Raw genomic sequence first — 18,669 nt, forward strand, 5'->3', positions numbered from 1 at the left:
CCTGCCACAGGGCTCTGTCTCCCTCTCTCTGTCTCCCTCCCCTTCCCTCTCCCCCTCCCTTCTCTCTCCCTCTCCCTCTCCCTCCCCCTCCCTCTCCCTCTTTCTCCCCTTCCCTCCTGTCCCTGCAGTTTTTAATGGAGAGTTTCACTCAGGGAGGGGCTTCAGTTTCCAGAGGCGGTAGTGATTTGATGACACAGACATTATGCTGCTGGAGTCCAGTGTAGCTTGAGTTCCGGGTACCAGCAGCACTGCTGGAAACCTCTGTTTGGAACTTTGCTTTAGGCTAAAGGATTTAGCAAACATAATGCATCAAAGTAACTTTTAAAAAAACCTAGTAAAAGCAGTTAACTGTGTTGTTAAATTCTCTGAAGTTAAATGCTTGCCACTGGAAATTATCCTCGGTGAATAGAAAGTGGTGCTCCTAGGCCTTGCATTCGTCTGCATTTAATGTTTTAATGGTGCTTGTGGACTACGTCTCGGGAGCTCAGACTCTGTAGGTCACAGAATGTACCGTTCATAGCGTAAGGGAGAAGTGTGGGTTTTGTTTCTTTTTGTAGTGAACTTGTATATGTTAGGCAAGTATTGTACCACTGAGCTATACCTTATGCCCAGAAAATTACTTAAAAAAAGAAAGAGGCCAAACTATAAAAAAGAAAATAAAATATTATCAAAGCCACATTCATTATATAAAAAATAGAGTAACAACAGAACGTCTTCAAGCTTTTCAAGGGTCTCATGCTCTGCTTTGAAGCCATGTTTTAGCGGGAAGGCTGTCCTCTCCCCTGTACGCTTAGACCTAAAGTCTGGGTAATCGTGGCTCTGGAGCTGTGTGGTGGGCCTGGAATCTTGGGTAACGATATTCACACCCACATTACTGAGTCTGTGCCAGAAGCATCTTGATCCATGTTAGTTCTGATCCGAAGGGGGGTTAATATGAGTAGGCACTGCTATTACTAATCAGAGTCCTCATTTAACATTATCTCCTTAAAGTGTCACATTGACACCATTCATAATAATCTTGAACACTAGCCCACATTATCAGTGTTGGTGGCTGCCACTTCAACCTTGCCCTCCACAGCTTGCCCAGATTTCAAGTTTGAAAGGTCCCACCTGGCAGCACCTCGTCCCTCTCTTTTTCCCATTCTCCTTGTCTGCTCTTGCCCTATGGTCCATCACTACTGTACCTTGGTGCTGCAAAAGATGAGGGTATGATGCTTGTAGAAAAGTATGGGAGGTGGGTGAGGAGCATCCTATTCAGACATGGGTAACAAGGTGTGTAGCTTGGGTCCTGTGTACTGTCTGAACTCTCAGCTGTCCCTTCCAGAGTGTGGGATGTGAATACGGGGGAAATGCTCAACACACTCATTCACCATTGTGAAGCAGTTCTACACCTGCGTTTTAACAATGGCATGATGGTGACCTGCTCCAAAGACCGCTCCATCGCTGTGTGGGATATGGCCTCCCCAACTGACATTACCCTCCGGAGGGTGCTGGTTGGACACCGAGCAGCTGTCAACGTTGTAGACTTTGATGACAAGTACATTGTTTCTGCTTCTGGGGATAGAACTATAAAGGTAATAAGGCGATTTTCAGTAAGTCCTCAGTTAAAGTTCATGTGAGAATTTGACCAATGATAACTGCATATGTAGACATCACCATAGCATAAATTAATATTTAACTCAGAGACTAGTGTTCTGTAAAAAGGCAGTGAGGAAAGCAGGGAGACAATTTCGGCTAGATTCTTGATTCCTGTAAATAACGGTGGTGGGCTAGAGATGTGGCTCCCTGGTAAAGCACTGGCTTGGCATGTGTGAGGCTCTAGGTTCGGCCCCAGCACCACAGAACAATAATGGTGAGCATGAGAAGGTCAGGGGTAAATTTAAGTTCAAGAAAATGTATCTGCAAAATGAGTCAAACCAGATAAATCAGCTTGGAGAATTCCCGTGTGATTGCAGGCAGCTTCTAAGGCAGTGTTACCATGAAGGACATGACATTTGTTTGCTCCATTTTCTGTTTGAGAAATTGATGTGTCCTAGAGGTCCGGTCCTGGTTTTTGCTTCCCTACGACGCCATTCACCATAGATTTTACCAGTAAAAGCAGCAGATCATTGCTCAGTGTCATTTTCCATCTCAGGTATGGAACACAAGTACTTGTGAATTTGTAAGGACCCTAAATGGACACAAAAGAGGCATCGCCTGTTTGCAGTACAGAGACAGGCTGGTGGTGAGTGGCTCCTCTGACAACACCATCAGGTGAGTAGAAGTGCTGTTTCCAAGAATCAATGAGTGTTACCAGACTGGGCAGCACAGATCAGATGGCTCTTCAGTAGTCCCGTTTACCATCAGGTATTTTTCTTGCTGTAGTTGTGTATAAGTCAGCAGAGCCAGAGAAGCAGCACCTCAGCCTTTTTTATACCGTCCCGACCCACAACAGTTTTACCACAAGGTAGACCTGTTCCAGTGAACCAGTCAGTAAAGAAGTAAGCAAGAAGGACAAGTGCCTGGAGGCTGATGCCCCCCCACCCCCGCTTTATTTTTTTAATTTTACTTTATTTTTTGGCAGAACCAGGGCTTGAACTCAGGCCCTTGCGCTTGCCAGGCAAGCACTTATTCTACTGAGCCATCTCCCCAGCCCCTTAATGCCCCTTTTTAGATTTGTCTGCAGTTGAAAAGTGCTAATAAGTTGCTAATAAATGGTGTTAATAAATATCCTTTTTTTTTTTTTTTTTTGTCACTGTTGTGTAAAAAAATAAATTTGTTTCCTAATGAAAAAGCATACACTTTTGCTTAGCATTACAGAACTGGCCTGTATGCAGATTGCATGCATCAGAATACTTCCTTGTGTTTTCCCCTTCACCACACTGAAGGATGCAGGTGTGATGAGAATTTGCAAGTTTTTCCATCCTCTCCTTTTCTTCAGTGAATTAGCGAGAAGATAGAGACTATTTTAAAAAATCAAGCTAAAAGTAAAGTAGAGCTATTGTTATGTCTAAGACAGTTCTTCTTAATCACTTAGATTGGTCTTAAAGCAGACAGCTTTTTAAGTTCTTACATGAATAGCTTTGCGTTTGTCCTCAGAGCTGGAGGTGGAGGTGTCGTGTGAGGGCTGGTCCTGGCGTTGCTGTCCTGGACTGGTCATTTCCTTCCCCGGAAACTGTTCACTGATTTAGTCACTTTTGTGCCTGGGAGAACATGGTTATAAAGCCTTTTACACAAAGCACTGTGCTCAGAAAATGACACTACATTTGAGTTTAAATCATAAACTTTTTCCTGCCTGTTAATGTGGCAGAAAGAAAATACATTCACAACAATACACTTTCATATGAGTGGTGATTGCTCTTATTTTGTGGATTCTTTTGTGTTTGTTTGTTTGCTTGTTTTGAAACAGGATCTCCATATATAGTTCAGGCTGGTCCTGGAGTCAACTATGAGCCCAGACTGGCCTTGAACTCACAACAGTCTTTTTGCCTCAGCCTCCCAAGTGCTGGGATTACAATTGTGTGCCAACATGCCCAGCATGGGTTCTTAAAAGATGTGTGAAGTATATTCTTATAACATGCCAAGCTTAGAAAAGAAGACATGAAAATTCACATGACTCACTGTTCTCTTTTAGATTGTGGGACATAGAATGTGGTGCATGTTTACGAGTGTTAGAAGGCCACGAGGAATTGGTTCGATGCATTCGATTTGATAACAAGAGGATAGTCAGCGGGGCCTATGATGGGTGAGTTTGCTAATAAGGCTGAAAAACACATCCGCGAGCTGGGCTCTAAGGGTGCAGTGTAGGCACTCTGTGGTAGGGCGCATGTTTTGCACACGTGAAACCCTGGGTTCAGTGACACACCGCATGCGCACATGCACTGTCTATTCCTGAATTATGTCTGGTGTAACTAAAACCTTTTCTTATTTCTAAAAACTAACAGAGGGGCCGGGGAGATGGCTCAGTAGGATAAGCGCCTGACTGGCAAAAGCAAGGATCTGAGTTCAATCCCCGGTTCTGCCAAAAATAAATAAATAAATAAATAAATAAATAAATAAAAACTAACAGATTTCCCAGAAAGAACCTAATACAATATTTCTTCAATCTGTGTACTCACCTCTCCTGGGATTGTTACTTTCTAAAATGTTTTTTAAGGAATTTTTTTTTTTTTGTTCCTCGAACGCCTTCAGGGCACTTTTGGCCAGCGGGAGAGGTGTGAGGTTCGAACTCCAGCAACCTGAGGCTGACAGCTTTGTGGAAGCAGCCACTTAAAGGACTGAGCTAGGGCCAGGCCCCCTAAAATGTTTTTTAGAAGTGATTTTGTTACACTTTCTACATGTGGACGCCATTATTATTTTAGCTAGTTGCTTGCAGTTTTGTCTGCTTTTCTCTATAAATCAAAGAACCAGACAGACTACTCTACCAGGATATGTATGTAAAGTGGGAGCTTGCTAATAAATCGGAGACACTGAAGGAGGGCAGTATCTTTGAGACTTACTGTGGAATTTTGATCCCTTTGCTTTTAATCTGAGAGATTCCTAAAGTGTATCTCTTCTCATCACCTCTAGCACTTCATTTGTAATGAATTCAATCTAATTTCCAGACAGCTTAGAATCTAGTCATGTTTTGAGTAGATTGACACAAAGTCCAGAGGAGGTTCATACAAAAATTTACACCTCTGAAAGACACTGTTTTTTTCCTTGTCAAAGTACCTCATTTTTGGTGGGAATAAGGGGAATAGAAGCTACCATTCCAATTTTGGCAGTGTTTTAAATACTAGAAACCAACAGCATTAACTTAGTTTCTGAGCTGACTAGTAGCGGTCCATTAAAACTCAAGCCTCAGGAAGTAATTCACTTTCTCTGCTTTGAATTAGCCATCACGGCCATACCCTTGGAAAACTGTAGTTTGTGTGGCATGTTCCTGATAGGTCACTGTTCTGTGTTTTGGCTTTGATTTATCTCTACTTTTCTGGGATCTCGTCCTTCATATAACTTGAGGAAATGTATCCAGCACATGGTGCCTTGGTCCATGAACTGAATTCTTTCCATGTTTTTGGTCACAAACGGAATTGGACAAGAACCAAATCAACTTTTCTGATAAGGTCATTTACCCTAACCATTGACTTCGATTTGATTCTCATCCAGTTTGTGACGAAAATCATGGAAAGAATCGAGTTCATGAACCTAGGTACCATTGTAATTGATTATTAGAAGGGCTTAACTTTTCTAACTTAAATCGAAATGTGAGGGTTTCCTTTTATAGATCTACCCAGATTTAAAGATCTACCCAGAGCTTTTAAGTAGATCCAGACTTTGCTGCTTGAGATCTGGCCCTTTCTCAGACTAGAAAGAGGATGCCTAAGAGGTATAGATCACTAAATCTAAGTAATCTGCTATCATTAAGAGTTCTAATGGGGGATGGGGAGATGGCTCAGTAGAAAAAGTGCTTGCCTGGCAAGCATAAGGGCCTGAGTTCAATCCCTGGTTACCCCCCACCCCCCGCCCCGCCAAAAAAAAAAAAAAAAGTTCTAATGGCCAGACACAATAGGGCACACCTGTAATTGCAGCTACTCAGGAGACTGAGTTGAAAGATTGCAAGCTCCAGGCCAATCTGAGCAACTTAGTGAGACCTTGTCTCAAAACATACAAGTAGAACCAGTTGGCTGTGAAGCCCAGTGGTGGAATGTTTGCACAGTATAATGGGCTTAATATCTAGCACTGCAAAAAAAAGAGGCGTGAGGATCTGGAGTAGAAGATCTCCACTTGCTCCAAGTACGCTATGACTTTGCCATTAGCTGTCTTCAGTTTGGTTAAGGCTAAACTGTTTCTTGTTTTTAGGTTAATCATGTTCATTTCCCCCCTATTAAGACTAATAATCTCACACAAGAATGAATACAAGGACTGATTTTCCAAACTAAAATGTATTCCTGTGAACTGGACTCATAAAAATCTATCCACCATGCATTTGAGTTGTTGCTTTTCTTCCCTGTATTTTCTTTTCTTTTCTTTTTTTTTTTTTTTTTTTGGTGGAACTGGGGATTGAACTCAAGCTGTTGTGCTTACAAGGCAAGCGCTTATGCTACTGAGCTATCTTCCCGGCCCCTGTGTTTTCTTTTAGAGGGTGGTATATTGTCCTTCATCTCAATCATTTATTGGTTCTTTGTGTTGAGACTATTTGGGGGGCTGGGGACATAGCTCAGCAGCACAGTACCTGTCTGGCAAGTACAAGGTCACAAGTTCAATTCCTGGTACCAGAAAAAGAATATTCAGAATCACCCTTACTAGCTTCTTGAATTAGGCAGTTGTTGTTGGCCATAGTGTTATTGCTGCACCCTAGAACATTATAAGTTATTCCTCTCCAACTACACCTACCTCTGGCTCTGTTAATGATCCTCTCCTCTGTCTCTCTCGTTTTGTTTCATTTCATTTTGCTTTTGAAATAGGGTCTCACTATGTAGTCCAAGTGCTCGCTCTGTTGTGCACTCTCTCTTTCTCTCTCTCTATATATATATACATATACATATTTTTTTAATTTTTTTTTTAAATTTTAGGGAACAGTCTACAGGGTGTTCAGAGGCTCACTACTAGATCCAACTCAGACTCGTAGTGACCCCCCTAGTTACAGCCTCCCAAGAGATAGAATTACAGGCATATGTCACCACGCAGTCTCAATGTATCCTGGTGGTGGGGCCGGCACAGCAGGCCCAGGGATCAAACCCCTGGCCCCTGTGCCTGCTTGCAGGCGCTTTAATCTGCTGACCTATTTGGTTGGTCCTCAGGCTTACTTTAAACTCACAACCCAGCCTGGTTTCAAACTCATAACAATCCTCCTGTCTCAGCCTCCCAAGTGCTGGGATTATAGCGTAAGCCACTGTGTCTGGTGCCTCTTCTTTTTCTTCTTCTTTTTTTTTTTTTTCTTAAATTGAGTTTATTGGTACATTTTAGGTATGCATAATGCTCACATTCATCATAGAGAATTTATACTGTGCAGGACACAGCTTGATTCTTTTTCCCACATCTCCCACCCTTCCTTTAACTCCTCTTCCCCTCCTTATTTACAGAAGCTTTGGTTTTTTTTCTTTTCTCATTTTGTCTCCCTCCCTTCCTTCCTTCCTTCCTTCCTTCCCCTCCCTCACCTCTAGCTCCTGTCCCCATTTGAACATTGTCTTCCTATCTCACAACACCTATTACACATTTTGGTCCTTATTTACACTTTTGGTTTCTCACACCATAGAAACAGTAGAAACAGTGTGGTATTTACACATGTGTGTCTGATTTGTTTCACTTGGGAGTATGGTCTCAAAATGCATTCATTTAGGGGCCAGGGAGATGGCTCAGTAGGGTAAGTGCTTCCCTGGCAAGCACAAGGGCCTGAGTTCAATCCCCGGTTCTGCCGAAAGAACACACACACACAAAAAAAATGCATTCATTTAACTCTAAATGTCAACAGTTTATCCTTCTTTACAGCAGAGTAGTACTCCATGGTATTTTAAAACATCACCTCTTCTTTACTCAGTTGATGGACATTTGGGTTGTTGGCAAGATTTAGCTATTAACGAGCTGTGCTGCTATAGACGTAGATTTGCATATATCACTGTGGTATGACACTTTTAATTCTTTTTGCCCTGTATTTCCTTAATTGTGCTTTTAGTTGAGGTTTATATTTTGGTTTTGGTGCCCAGGACCGAACCCAGGGCTTCCAGGTTGCTAGGCAAGTGCTTTACCACTGAGCTAAATCCCCAGGCCCTCATAATTGTGCTTTTGACTGAGATTTTGGTCCCCTTTTTGGTCTTTAGAAAGATAAAAGTGTGGGATCTGTTGGCTGCTTTGGACCCGCGTGCCCCTGCAGGGACCCTCTGCCTGCGGACCCTTGTGGTAAGAGCCGGTTGCTGTGGGAGGCTGGGAGGTGGTGGATTATACGTTGGTGTGGTGTAAAGGGAGATCGGGTCAGACAGATTCTCACAAAGCCTGCTGAGTGAAAAGGCAGCAAGCATATGACAAAAATGTTTACATAGTGCCTTTCGTGCAGAAGTGCTTTAGAGGCTCTGTGGAGAGGGATGTGGCAGCTGTTCAGCAGCTGTGCCGCAGCTCTGCAGTACAGGAAACACGTAAGAGCTCCGTGCCCACCAGGAGTAACGGGCACTGAGGGAGAGGGACAGAATTACTCTGGTTGGAACCTGTCCAGAGCCTGAGCACCTGCATACCTGTGCCTGCAGAAAGGGCGCTGGGAATGTCGAGAGCTTGTGGTCAGTGCCTCAGCTCTGTGCTGCACTCGAGGGGTGGGGCCTGCAGCTGCTCAGATCTGCTCGGGTCCTCCCTGTGCACCCCATGTGACAGACATCAGAGGAGGACTGTGCGAGCAGGAGTCACACCAGTGGCAGGGCTCTTGCCGTTTGCCTGGTAAGTTTGAGGGCTGTGGGCCTGGGCCAACTGCCCATTGCCATAAAATGCGAGGCGGAGGACTGTCATTTCAACAAGCATCGAACGCTTTCCCAGCACGCTCACCAAGAGCCCAGATCGGCAGCTGCTGCTTCACTTAGGAGATGAAGTGGGACCCCCAGGTGGCAGGATCTTGTGCCCAACATAGACAAGACAAGAAGAAGCATTCCAAGTTTAGTGCTCTGAACCTTGGCTCTTACTCTTTCAGTGTTCTTGGCTCAGAATTATATGGGTTTAAAGCATGTTCTGTCAGAAGTACATGTACTTAATCTGTGTATTTTACACATGTCTTTTAAGATGTGTCCAGTCATTCATTTACAATTAATCAGACAAGTCTGATGTTTTGAGATATAACCCCGATCTTTCTTTAGGGTGCTTCTGTGAACTCTGCAGTCGTATAATTCCTACTGCAATCAAGCTACAGAACTTTTCTATCACCCCCTATTTTCTTAGGCTTCTTTACTGGGTTGGGTGGTTGCTTTCTTTCTTTCTAATCTATCTGTCTGTCTATCTTTCTTTCAAATGTATTTTTCAGTACAGGGTCTACAGGGTCTCACTACACAGATTGGACTTGTAGTGATCCACCTGTTTTCAGCCTCCACGTGCTGGGATTACAGGCACGTGCCACCACGCCCAGTCTCAGTCTGTCTCAGCACACCCTGGGGGCGGGGCTGGCACAGCATGCTGGGGATTGAACCCCAGCCACTGTGCTTGCCTAAGTCTTCTGAGCTCTCTGGCCCACCTACCTTCCTAGGTTTCTATCACCGCCCCCAGGTTTCTTGCCTCCTGGCAACTGTTACTAACCATATGTCTGATCGCCCTCATTATAACTTTGATTTCTTATGAATGTCATATAACTCAGACAGTATGTGGCCTTCTTTAATCTTCATTTGAAACGTACCCATGTTGCCCGTATTTGTACGCTGCTCCTTTTTATCCCCGAGTAGTACTCCGGTGGAAGATGAGCCGATTTGTTATGCCTTCACCAGCCGAAAGATGTTTGGGATGTTTCTAGTGCTCACTGGCTCTGAGTAAAGCCACTGAAAATTTTCCTCTACAGGTTTTTATGTCCACACTGTTTTCATTTCTCTCGGGTAAATATTTAGGAGTACAATTTCTAGATCCAATGGTAGATGTGTGTTTAAATGTAAAAGAAACTACCAAACTACTTCTCAAAGTGGCATTTTAGATTTTGAAAAGGCAAAACATTTTGGATTTTTACTGACTATATGGAAGTTATTTTTTCCATGTCTTTGTCAGCACTTGGTATTTTAGTATTTTAACGTTTGAATGTGCAGTTTGCATTTCTGTGATAATTAATGATGTTGAACGTCTTTTGATTTGCCTATCTTTTGAGAAATGTCTATTCAGATCTGTCTGTCCATCTTTCTGTTTTGCTGTAGTGGACGTTGAACCCAGGGTCTTTGCACTGAGCTACATCTCCACCCTACTTGGAGCCCTCCTGTTTCAGCCTCCTATAGTGCTAGGATTTCAGATGTGTATCACCATAACCAGTGTACTAAATTTTTTTTAAAAACAGATTTTTGATGGGTCTGGGAAGATAGTTCAGTAGAATAAGCACTTGCCTGGCAAGCACAGGGTCCTGAGTTCAATCCCAGGTACTGCAAAAGAAAAAAAAAAAGTCAGCTTTCACTCATTAAAAAAAAAGCCAATAAAACAGATTTTTTGAGGTAAATTAGCACACAATAAAGTGGACATGCTGCAAGTATCCAGCGTGTTAAGCTTGATTCATACGTACCAGTGGAGCCAGGCACAGTGATGCCAGACAGGGTCTCCCCGTGTAGTTTAGGCTCTGAAGGATGGCCTCAAGCTCATAGTGATCCTCCTGCCTCAGTCTCCCAAATGCTGGAATCACAGGAGTGTAGCACTATATCCAGCCCTGTCTGTGTTTTCTTTAATCTATTATGATCATCCCTGCCCTTAATGGACATGTATAGAACATTTATGTTTAATTTTCAGACAATTTGTAATGTATCATGTTGCTATTTTCTTTTTTTATTTATTTTATTGGTTCTTCAGCTAAACGGAGGAGATGATTTATAGTACATGCTTTACACTTGGCCAAAAGCAAAAACAAAAGTAGTCCAGAATGCCACAGGTCCAGGGCAAAAAGCCAGGGGACTGCTTAGTTTGAACCAGGTGGCTTGCTCAGGTGGCTTGCTCTTTGAGGTGGTCTTGGCAATCAGATGGCAGCGAAGTTCTGGTCCAGTGAGGCATCCTGGCAGCACGCAGTCCAAAGCCTGTGCGAGCGCCGCCAGCCGCAGGCGCTCTTTCTTTCTGCTCTTCTGGTTTCCGTGGGGGTGCGAGCTGTTTTACTTGGACCTCTGTCTCATCTTCCTTCTTCTACGCTTCAGCCTGCACGTTCTCTTCTTCCTCCACTTGGCTCTCAGGGTGCAGAGATTTCTAAGAAGATGGCGTTAAAGTCAAGGGCATGTTGCTATTTTCTGTTTTTATTTCCCTCATTTTCTTGTCCTTTGAGGGGTTAATTTTGAGGGTTTTGTTTTACCTTCATGTTTTGTTTCCTAGTTGCATCCATGTGGTACAAGAGCATATGTATCTTTAGTAAGATATCCTATTAAGTGATATTGTACCACTTCATGTGGAATGAAAGAAACTTAAGATTCTGTTTTTATTTCTTTCATCCATTGTGCTATTGTTGCCATAGATTTTATTTCTGTGTATGTTATTGTTCCCACAATACATCATTTAAAAAGAGCTGGGATACAGAGTTCTAAGCACCTGCCTGGCAAGCCCGAGGACCTGGGTTCAATCCCCAGTACCACAAGACATGCCACTGTGTCAGCATGCCAGCCACCGAAACTGGGCGTGGTGGTGCACGTCTGTAATCCCCGCACTGGGGAGGCTGAGATAGGCGGATCACTACAAGTCTGAGCTGTGTAGCAAGACCCTGTACCAAATAGATAAAAGATAGTTTAAAAATTAAAAAGAAATACGAAGAGCTGGAGTGCAGCTCAGTGGAGAGCACATTCCTGGCGTTGGAGCCAGCCAGCCGTGGTGTGAGACCTGGGAGATCATGAAGTAAAAGAAATCTTCCCTCGAAATTGTTTGTCTCACCCAGCGTGGCGATACATGCCTGGGATCCCAGCACTGAGGAGACTGAAGCAAGCAAATCACTTGGACTCACAGATTTGAGACTGGCCTGGGCAACATAGTGAGGCCTCATCTGAAGAGCAGACAGCTCACACATCATACAGTGTATCCTCTCAGACCACAGTGGAATTAAACAAGAGACCAATAACAGAAAGGTAGCTGGAAAATCTCAAAATATAACCTACTTTTGGTCAGGCATGGTGGTGCATTCCTGTAGTCCCAGCTATTTGGGAAATGAAGGCAAGAGGTTATAAGTTCAAGGCCAGTCTGGGCAACTTAGCAAGACCCTGTCTCAAAGACGGGGCCTGGAGATATCACTCGTGAGAAGGCCCTGGTTTCAGTCCCCAGTGCCCAATAAATTAGTGAGTGACATGGCTGGGGTGTTGTTCTGTGATAGGGCACTCACAGAGCTTGTGCAAGATCCTGGGTCCAGTCCTCAGCTTCACTAATTAAGTTTTTGAATGATCCTGTTTTACACTGTTTGCCACATAACTGCATGATAACTAGGACTATAAATAGGAGATTATTTAAATAGAAAGATTATGGCAAGTTTGAAGCCAGCCGGGGCTACGTAGTGAGTGCAAGGCCAGCATGGATTACATAGTGAGACCCTGTCGAAAGAAAGGGGAGGAGGTGGAGGGAAAGGGAGAAACAAAAAAAAGTAAATAAAATGAAATAAATCTTTAAAGAAAACTTTCACATAACATGAACCAGAGCAATCCAACAATATACAGTATAAAGAAAAATACACTGTGACCAAATGTGATTTCAGGTACAGGACACAAGAATGAGCTTGTGGAGCACACTCAGAAACCCATTGCTAAAACAAAATAATAAAAAAAATAAAAAACCATTGCTAGCATCTATCGTGGCAGTCATGAGCCTGCGGCGCACGTGCTGCAGTGGCCGCCTGTACCGCGAGGACTCTTAAGGGCTTGCCATCATGGTCTGCCACAGTGACAGGCAAAGGAAGAAGACCGTGTGTCAGCACGTGCAGAGCCCAGTGTGGGCCTGCCCTTGCTGGCACCAGCTGCTGGGGAGGCTGGCGTGGGAGGCTCCCAAGTTAGGGCCCACCTGGCCAACTTAATATGACCCTACTTCAAAAACGAAGAGAGAAGGAAAAAAAGATGAAAACTGGTGGTGTGGCCCAGTTTTAGAGCACCCCAGGTTTAATCCCCAGTACAGTTAATTCAGTAAAAGTATTGACAATTTCAGTTCTCATTAAAAACTGAGCAAGCTAGAAATAGAAGGGAACTTCCTCAGTTTCATGAAAGTGCAAATTAAAACTATCCTAAAATACATTACAGACCCGCTAAAATTAAGTGATGTGTAGTGGCCAGTGATGGTGAAGACCTGCAGTTGAGGCACAGACACTGCGGTGGGAGGGCCGAGTGGCACAGCTCTCAGATGCTGGGTATGTTTGCCACAGCCGGCCTGCTGCTCCTTGGGGCAGGACGGCACACCGACCCATCAGCAGGCATGCACACAGCGTTGCAGCAGCTTGCTTGCTTTTTCTTTCTTTTTGTACCAGGGATTAAACTCGGGACCTTGTGCTTGCCAAGCAGGCACTCCTGCTGAGCTATGTCTCCAACCCTGCAGCAGCTTTCGTCCTGACCAGTGGACCGCCAGTTTAAGGCCAGCCTGGGCAATTCAGACTTATCTCAAAATTGAAATAAAAAAGGGCTGGGAAAGCAGTTCATTGAGAGAGTACTTGCCTTGCACGTTGAAGACCATTTCAGTCCGCAGCCCCACCAAAGAAAAAAAAATTTAAAAAATAAATGTCTGTTTTACTTGTGGTAAAGATTAGAGAGGAATCTTATAGCTATGTCTTAAGTAAATGAAGGCAGACTAAAAGAATATATTACTGTTTAGGGACTGGGGATTTGGCTCAGCGGTGGAATGCTTGCCTAGCAAGCTGGAAGCCCTGGGTTTATTCCTCAGCACCAAAACCAAAACAATAACCCCCCAAAACACCAAAACCCTCCCCTAAAAGCATATATACTGTGTAGTACATTTATATGAAATTCAAAGCTGGGCAGCACAAGTAGGAGCGCAGTCTTGGCAACACAGAGGAGCCCTGACTCCAAAAGCGAAAGGAAGAGTGGTGCCGGGGCTGTGCAGAGGCCCGGGTTCAGTCCCCAGTGCCACACGCTCTCACACTTGCATGCATGAACACTAAGCATTAGAGTGATGCTAACCCTGATGAGTGGGGGCCTGAGTGTGCCTCCTTGGGCCCTGGAAGCAGTCTACATCTGGACCGGGACAGTAGTGACAGCCAGGCGTGCGCCAGATCATCAGGCTTATACCCATTTACAAGAGCCATTGGGTTGACTTTCATGAATTTTGCAGGTTGATATACCAAGAAATCTGCGCAGTATATGGCATTACAGATTGAGAAGGTTTAATCGGCAAGCACTTGGCAGCTTACCTTTGTTACTGCTTGCCACCCTCTAACTAGAGAAAGAACTTAGAGACAGAGAGAGGAGATAAGGCGAGAGAGGCCCTGAGAAACACACTTTCCTCGCCCACGCTGAGGAGAGTTGGCAACAGGAACCTTGGGAGCTGTTTTCCGCTGAAGAACATCACTATTCGGTTCATGGAGTCAGATCTCCAGCTTTTGATTTTCCACCCTGCCATTATCAAATCAAGCTTTCCTTCTGTGTTTTTGAAACAACAGAATGATGAAGAGAAAATGACCACATACCCTTCACCGTTCAGTGGGCTCCCTTGGACATGATGGCAGGTTTGTGTCCTTTTGGTTTTGAGTAGTTCAGATCTTACTTACCCTTTTCTTTCTGCTTCAGGAGCACTCTGGAAGAGTTTTCCGACTCCAGTTTGATGAATTCCAGATTGTCAGCAGTTCACACGATGACACCATCCTCATCTGGGACTTCCTCAATGACCCAGCGGCCCAAGCAGAGCCCCCACGCTCCCCGTCGCGAACATACACCTACATCTCCAGATAGACCCTGGACCTCGCCCGCCCAGGTAGGAGCAGGAGAGGCAGAGGGGAGATGCTGGGAATTAAGTCCAGGCAGCACGGCTAGCGCCACTTCTGCCTGGGCATCCAGCCTGCAGTCCAGAGGGCTGTGGGTCCTCCTGAGAAGTGGATCTAACCATTTCTTTGCAGGACAATTGCTGGGAAAATAGAATGAGATTTGAACCTGCTTGAAAGCAGATTTAGTGCCCAGGTCAGACACAACCCGCAGAGACCTTCAAGCCCAGCTAATAACCCCCTGTGTGCAGACTCTGTCTCGCTGTCTGCACTGTCACTGACTCCTGGTTGCAGCCTAAGCCCTGCTTCCTGCCCGACCGCAGAGAGAAGGCCTGGCGCTTGCCTGCAGCAGCTCTGCAGCTCTGAGGACTCACAGTGCCGTCCACCCGGGCACCTAGAGTACCCAGGGCGTCTGCACCTGTCTTGGTGCATACGGCAGTCACACCTGGTGTCCTCTCCCATCCATGTACATTTAGTCACCAAGTAACAGCAGGGAGTGTGGCTGTCCTTACTGCCCCCTTCTTGTGGCCGAACCACAAGCACACTCCACTTGGGCCACTGCTAGTGGTCCTGAGGGTGCTCGGCTGGCCCTCCCCTCGGCCTCTGCTCTCCAGTGCCTCGACCCTCAGCCCTTTGACCAGGCCCAGGATGTGTGCCCTCACACCGGTGACTTCCCAGATTGAGTCTCTTGGTGCACAAAATGAAGGGTGCTGTGTAGAGATGCTGATTTTGAATTCTTGGTGCCTAGAACATGATAAGCCCTCAGTAAATCTGCAAATTATTTGTGAGACAGGGCCTTGCTATGTAGTTCAAGTTGACCTTGAACTCACTATGTAGCCCAGGCTGGTCTCAAACTGAAGGTGATCCTCCTGCCTCAGGCTCCCAAGTGCTGGGGTTCTAGGCATGCAACACCACATCCAACTGCTCATTGTTACTAATACTGTAATTCTTTTGTACCTATCCCTACTTTGTAACATGATTTTCCTTAGACTTAAGCATTTAGCCTATTTTGGATGTTTTTTGTTGGTTGGTTGGTTTTTGTATTTTAGGGAAGGGTCTACAGGGTATTCAGAGGCTCACTACTAGATCAGACTTTGACTCGTAGTGATCCGCCTGTTTGCAGCCTCCCAGGAGCTGGGATTATAGTTGCTTGCCTCCACGCCCAGTCTTAATTTCTGTCTCAGCACACCCCGGGGGTGGGGGCAGCACAGCAGGCCTGGGGATTGAAAAACATCTCCCCACCCTTTTCCCCTACCCCTGTGCCTGCTTGCCAGCGCTTTAATCCTCTGAGCTATTTGTCTGGCCCTTTGTTTGTTTGCTTAGGGGGGAAATGCTGGGTATGAAATCTAGGGCCTTCAACATGCAAAGCCCATGTTTGACCACTGCGTTGTGTGGGTAACCCAATTTGTATCACTTTCCTTAACTCTGGTTGCTCTGTCTCCTTCCTTCTCTTACCCCTAAAACAGACCTTCCAAGAGTATCTCAGGTAGAGGCTGGGAAGATGGCTTAGTAGAATAAGTGCAAGGGCCTGAATTCAATCCCCAGTTCCGCCAACAAAAAAAAAAAAGTAAAGAGTGTCTTAGGTTTTTCTGACTTATCTAAGCCCCCTTCTTGGGCTGATCTGTCTGTTCCTAAAGCTTTAAGCTCTTGTGTCACATTTCTGTGTATGTGACTCAAATTTGTATCTAGAGCCCAACTGGCTGGGCTCTGCCTTTGTCTCCAGGCCTTATCTCTAGCCACCGTCTGCACATCTGCGCTTGCTGTACGGGGCACTGCCCAAGCTTCTGTCTATGGCTCCTCCAGCCAGCCCCCAGCCACCCTCCCTGGGTCCATCCCTGCTCTGAACGGCCTCATTTGTACCTGGCCACTCAGGCAGAAGCTCAGAGCCACCCCATCCAGTCTGCCCTCCTGGGAGCAGTGAGAACTGGGCCCCCTGACCCCTGGCCACCACTGCCTGAGCCTTCCCGTGGCACCCTGAATGTGTCGGCAGCCTCAGCCAGTCTCGGTCAATCCCTGCCATGCTAGGCACCTTGGACAGGAGCCCCGATCCTGCATGTGCAAGGAGCGGTCTTGGGAATGGACCCCTTGTCCCTTCTCCCAGTTGATAGCCAAGTGTATGTTCTTTTGATCCCAGAGCAGGTGCGACAGGGGAGAGGGGGTAATGATTGTTGGCTCCGTTTCCACACAGGACTCATTGCAGTTGCAGTATTTAATATATCTGCAAAGACCAAGACAAACAACAACAGCAACACTCAAATTCCTACCTGGCTCCCTGGACCTGCAAGGAGCAGGGCTTCAAGACTCCTGGTGGGATACAGTTGGTCTGCGGCTGACCAGGACCGTCTGCTTGGCCTCAGCCCGCTGCTTCAGTGCTGCTATCAGAAGATGTCTTGTATCTTGAGTGAATGAATAATGGGGACGCTTTTGCTGCTCCCCTTCCCCCTCCTTTCCCTCACACCCGTTCTTCCTCCATTTGGTTCCAGACAAAGATGACTTATAAATATATTTAGTTGTTTGGACAGAATCTCTCTTGCTTTGCGTTGAGCAGAAGAATGGGTTTCCCCAGATAGCCCTCTTCTAGGGGCACACAGAGTCTGGGGTCGCCATGTTCACTGCAGGGTCCGCACCTGGCCAGAGCAGAGGAGACGGCGCCCTGACAGCCTCCGAGGGAGGGGAAGAGAAAGCGAGTGTGCCCTGGAGACCTGGCCTGTGCCTCCGCTTTCCGCTTCCACCCCCTCTCCTCCCCTGCCCTCAGCCTGGAGAGCTCACCCGCAGCGTGCCGCATCTGGAGGGGCCCATGTGTAGGCCTGCTGTTGGGACCCGAGGCGCTGAGGCAGCAGAGGATTCTCAGTGTCACACTGTCATCCCACTGGAGACTGCTCCTCATCCTGTACCTGGTAGCAGGAGCTTCCTGGACGCTATGGGTGGCTGCATCTTTGTGGACTCAGTGGTCTGCCGGATTCCATGTAGAGTGAGGGAAGGAGCTACTGATTGCATTTCCTCTCATTAACAATTAGATGTGTAATAAAGGCCTTGTACTTTATCTTCAATCACTGGTAAAGACTCAGCCTACAGAAATCTTCGAGCGGCAGGAGCCAGTTGCTCAGTGTCCTACACGGTGGCTTCCTCCTCACAGCCTCCGAGGCCCAGGCAGGCACCTGAACCTGCTAGGACCACCGGCAGGGGTACTTGCGTGATGGCCAGGCATGAACGTTGGTTTCTCTGTCCTTGGGGCCAGTAGGTGTGTTTGGGAACTTGATCTCCCCATCTCAGTCTTGCGCTGCAGAACCGTGCTTCTGCTTCTCCCAAGCCTAGTATCTGCAGAAGAGAACACTGCCTGAGGGGCAGTGGGTCGAGTTTGGCACACGGGGTTTATAGACGGGCGGGAACTGCCTTCTCTCTCCTCCTTCCTCCCAGCTTCCGTCTGTTTGCTTCTTCCCCAGCACTGAGGAGAGTAAGTGGCCATGGCAGGGGCGGGGCCAGCATGGCCTCTTGCACAGCAGCTGGGTGGGCTTCCAGCCAGTAGCCGATGGGGTGGAGGGGCGGCTGGCCTCGCCTGCGTGCCCCTTGGAAGCTGAGCAGTGAGGCGTCTTGTTGCTGTTCCCAGCCCGTGCAGCCGAGCCTAAGGAAACACATCCTGCACGGTGGCGCAGAAAGCGCAGGTGGCGTTGCACGAGGCCTCCAGCCCAGCCTCCGTGAGCTCTGCAGAGCGGAGAGAAGCACCGCTCTGTGCTCCGACTTGGAGGGAGGTTCCCCGCGAGGGCAACACTGGCACTGAGAGGTGGCCTGTGGGGGTGCGGTTTGCCTTTCCTGCTTTACAGCTGCTTTTAAGCTCTTAGTCTCAAGTTCTATTCAGAAAACATTTTCTCACTGTATTTCCCTTCCCAGCTACCAAAATGCTATAGAGACTTGTTCTCTGCTTTGCCACTGTCAGGGCTTCTTGTTTATTGCGTTCAGTATTGATGGCTGTTGGACTGTTTGAGGTTTTTGCTGCAGGTGAAGAAAGCTATCAGCTCTGAAAAACACACAGGCACTAAACAAGGGTAGGTTTCAAGCCATTGTGACTCCTGGCTGTCCCTTCACTAGCTCTCATGCACTGCCGTCAGAGTGGGAGCAGAGTG

At 46.4% G+C, this 18,669-nt stretch overlaps 1 protein-coding gene across 2 annotated transcripts in view; it reads left to right on the forward strand.

Annotated features, from left to right (window-relative positions):
- Window positions 1–16,823, forward strand: part of Btrc (beta-transducin repeat containing E3 ubiquitin protein ligase) — a 159,331-nt gene extending 142,508 nt beyond the window's left edge. The window contains exons 13-18 of one of the 2 annotated variants that reach the window (XM_012514803.2): window positions 1,325–1,574; window positions 2,135–2,253; window positions 3,614–3,724; window positions 7,779–7,857; window positions 14,358–14,541; window positions 16,737–16,823. In XM_012514803.2, the coding sequence (XP_012370257.2) occupies window positions 1,325–1,574; window positions 2,135–2,253; window positions 3,614–3,724; window positions 7,779–7,857; window positions 14,358–14,519 (721 nt within the window). In that variant the 3' untranslated portion in view covers window positions 14,520–14,541; window positions 16,737–16,823. The remainder of the gene's footprint in view (window positions 1–1,324; window positions 1,575–2,134; window positions 2,254–3,613; window positions 3,725–7,778; window positions 7,858–14,357; window positions 14,542–16,736) is intronic. The other variant, XM_023715650.1, reaches the window with a different exon arrangement.
- Window positions 16,824–18,669: the final 1,846 nt, after the last annotated feature.

The sequence above is a fragment of the Octodon degus genome, unplaced genomic scaffold (genome assembly GCF_000260255.1).
Source record: "Octodon degus isolate 3935 unplaced genomic scaffold, OctDeg1.0 scaffold00042, whole genome shotgun sequence".
Lineage (NCBI taxonomy): Eukaryota > Metazoa > Chordata > Mammalia > Rodentia > Octodontidae > Octodon > Octodon degus.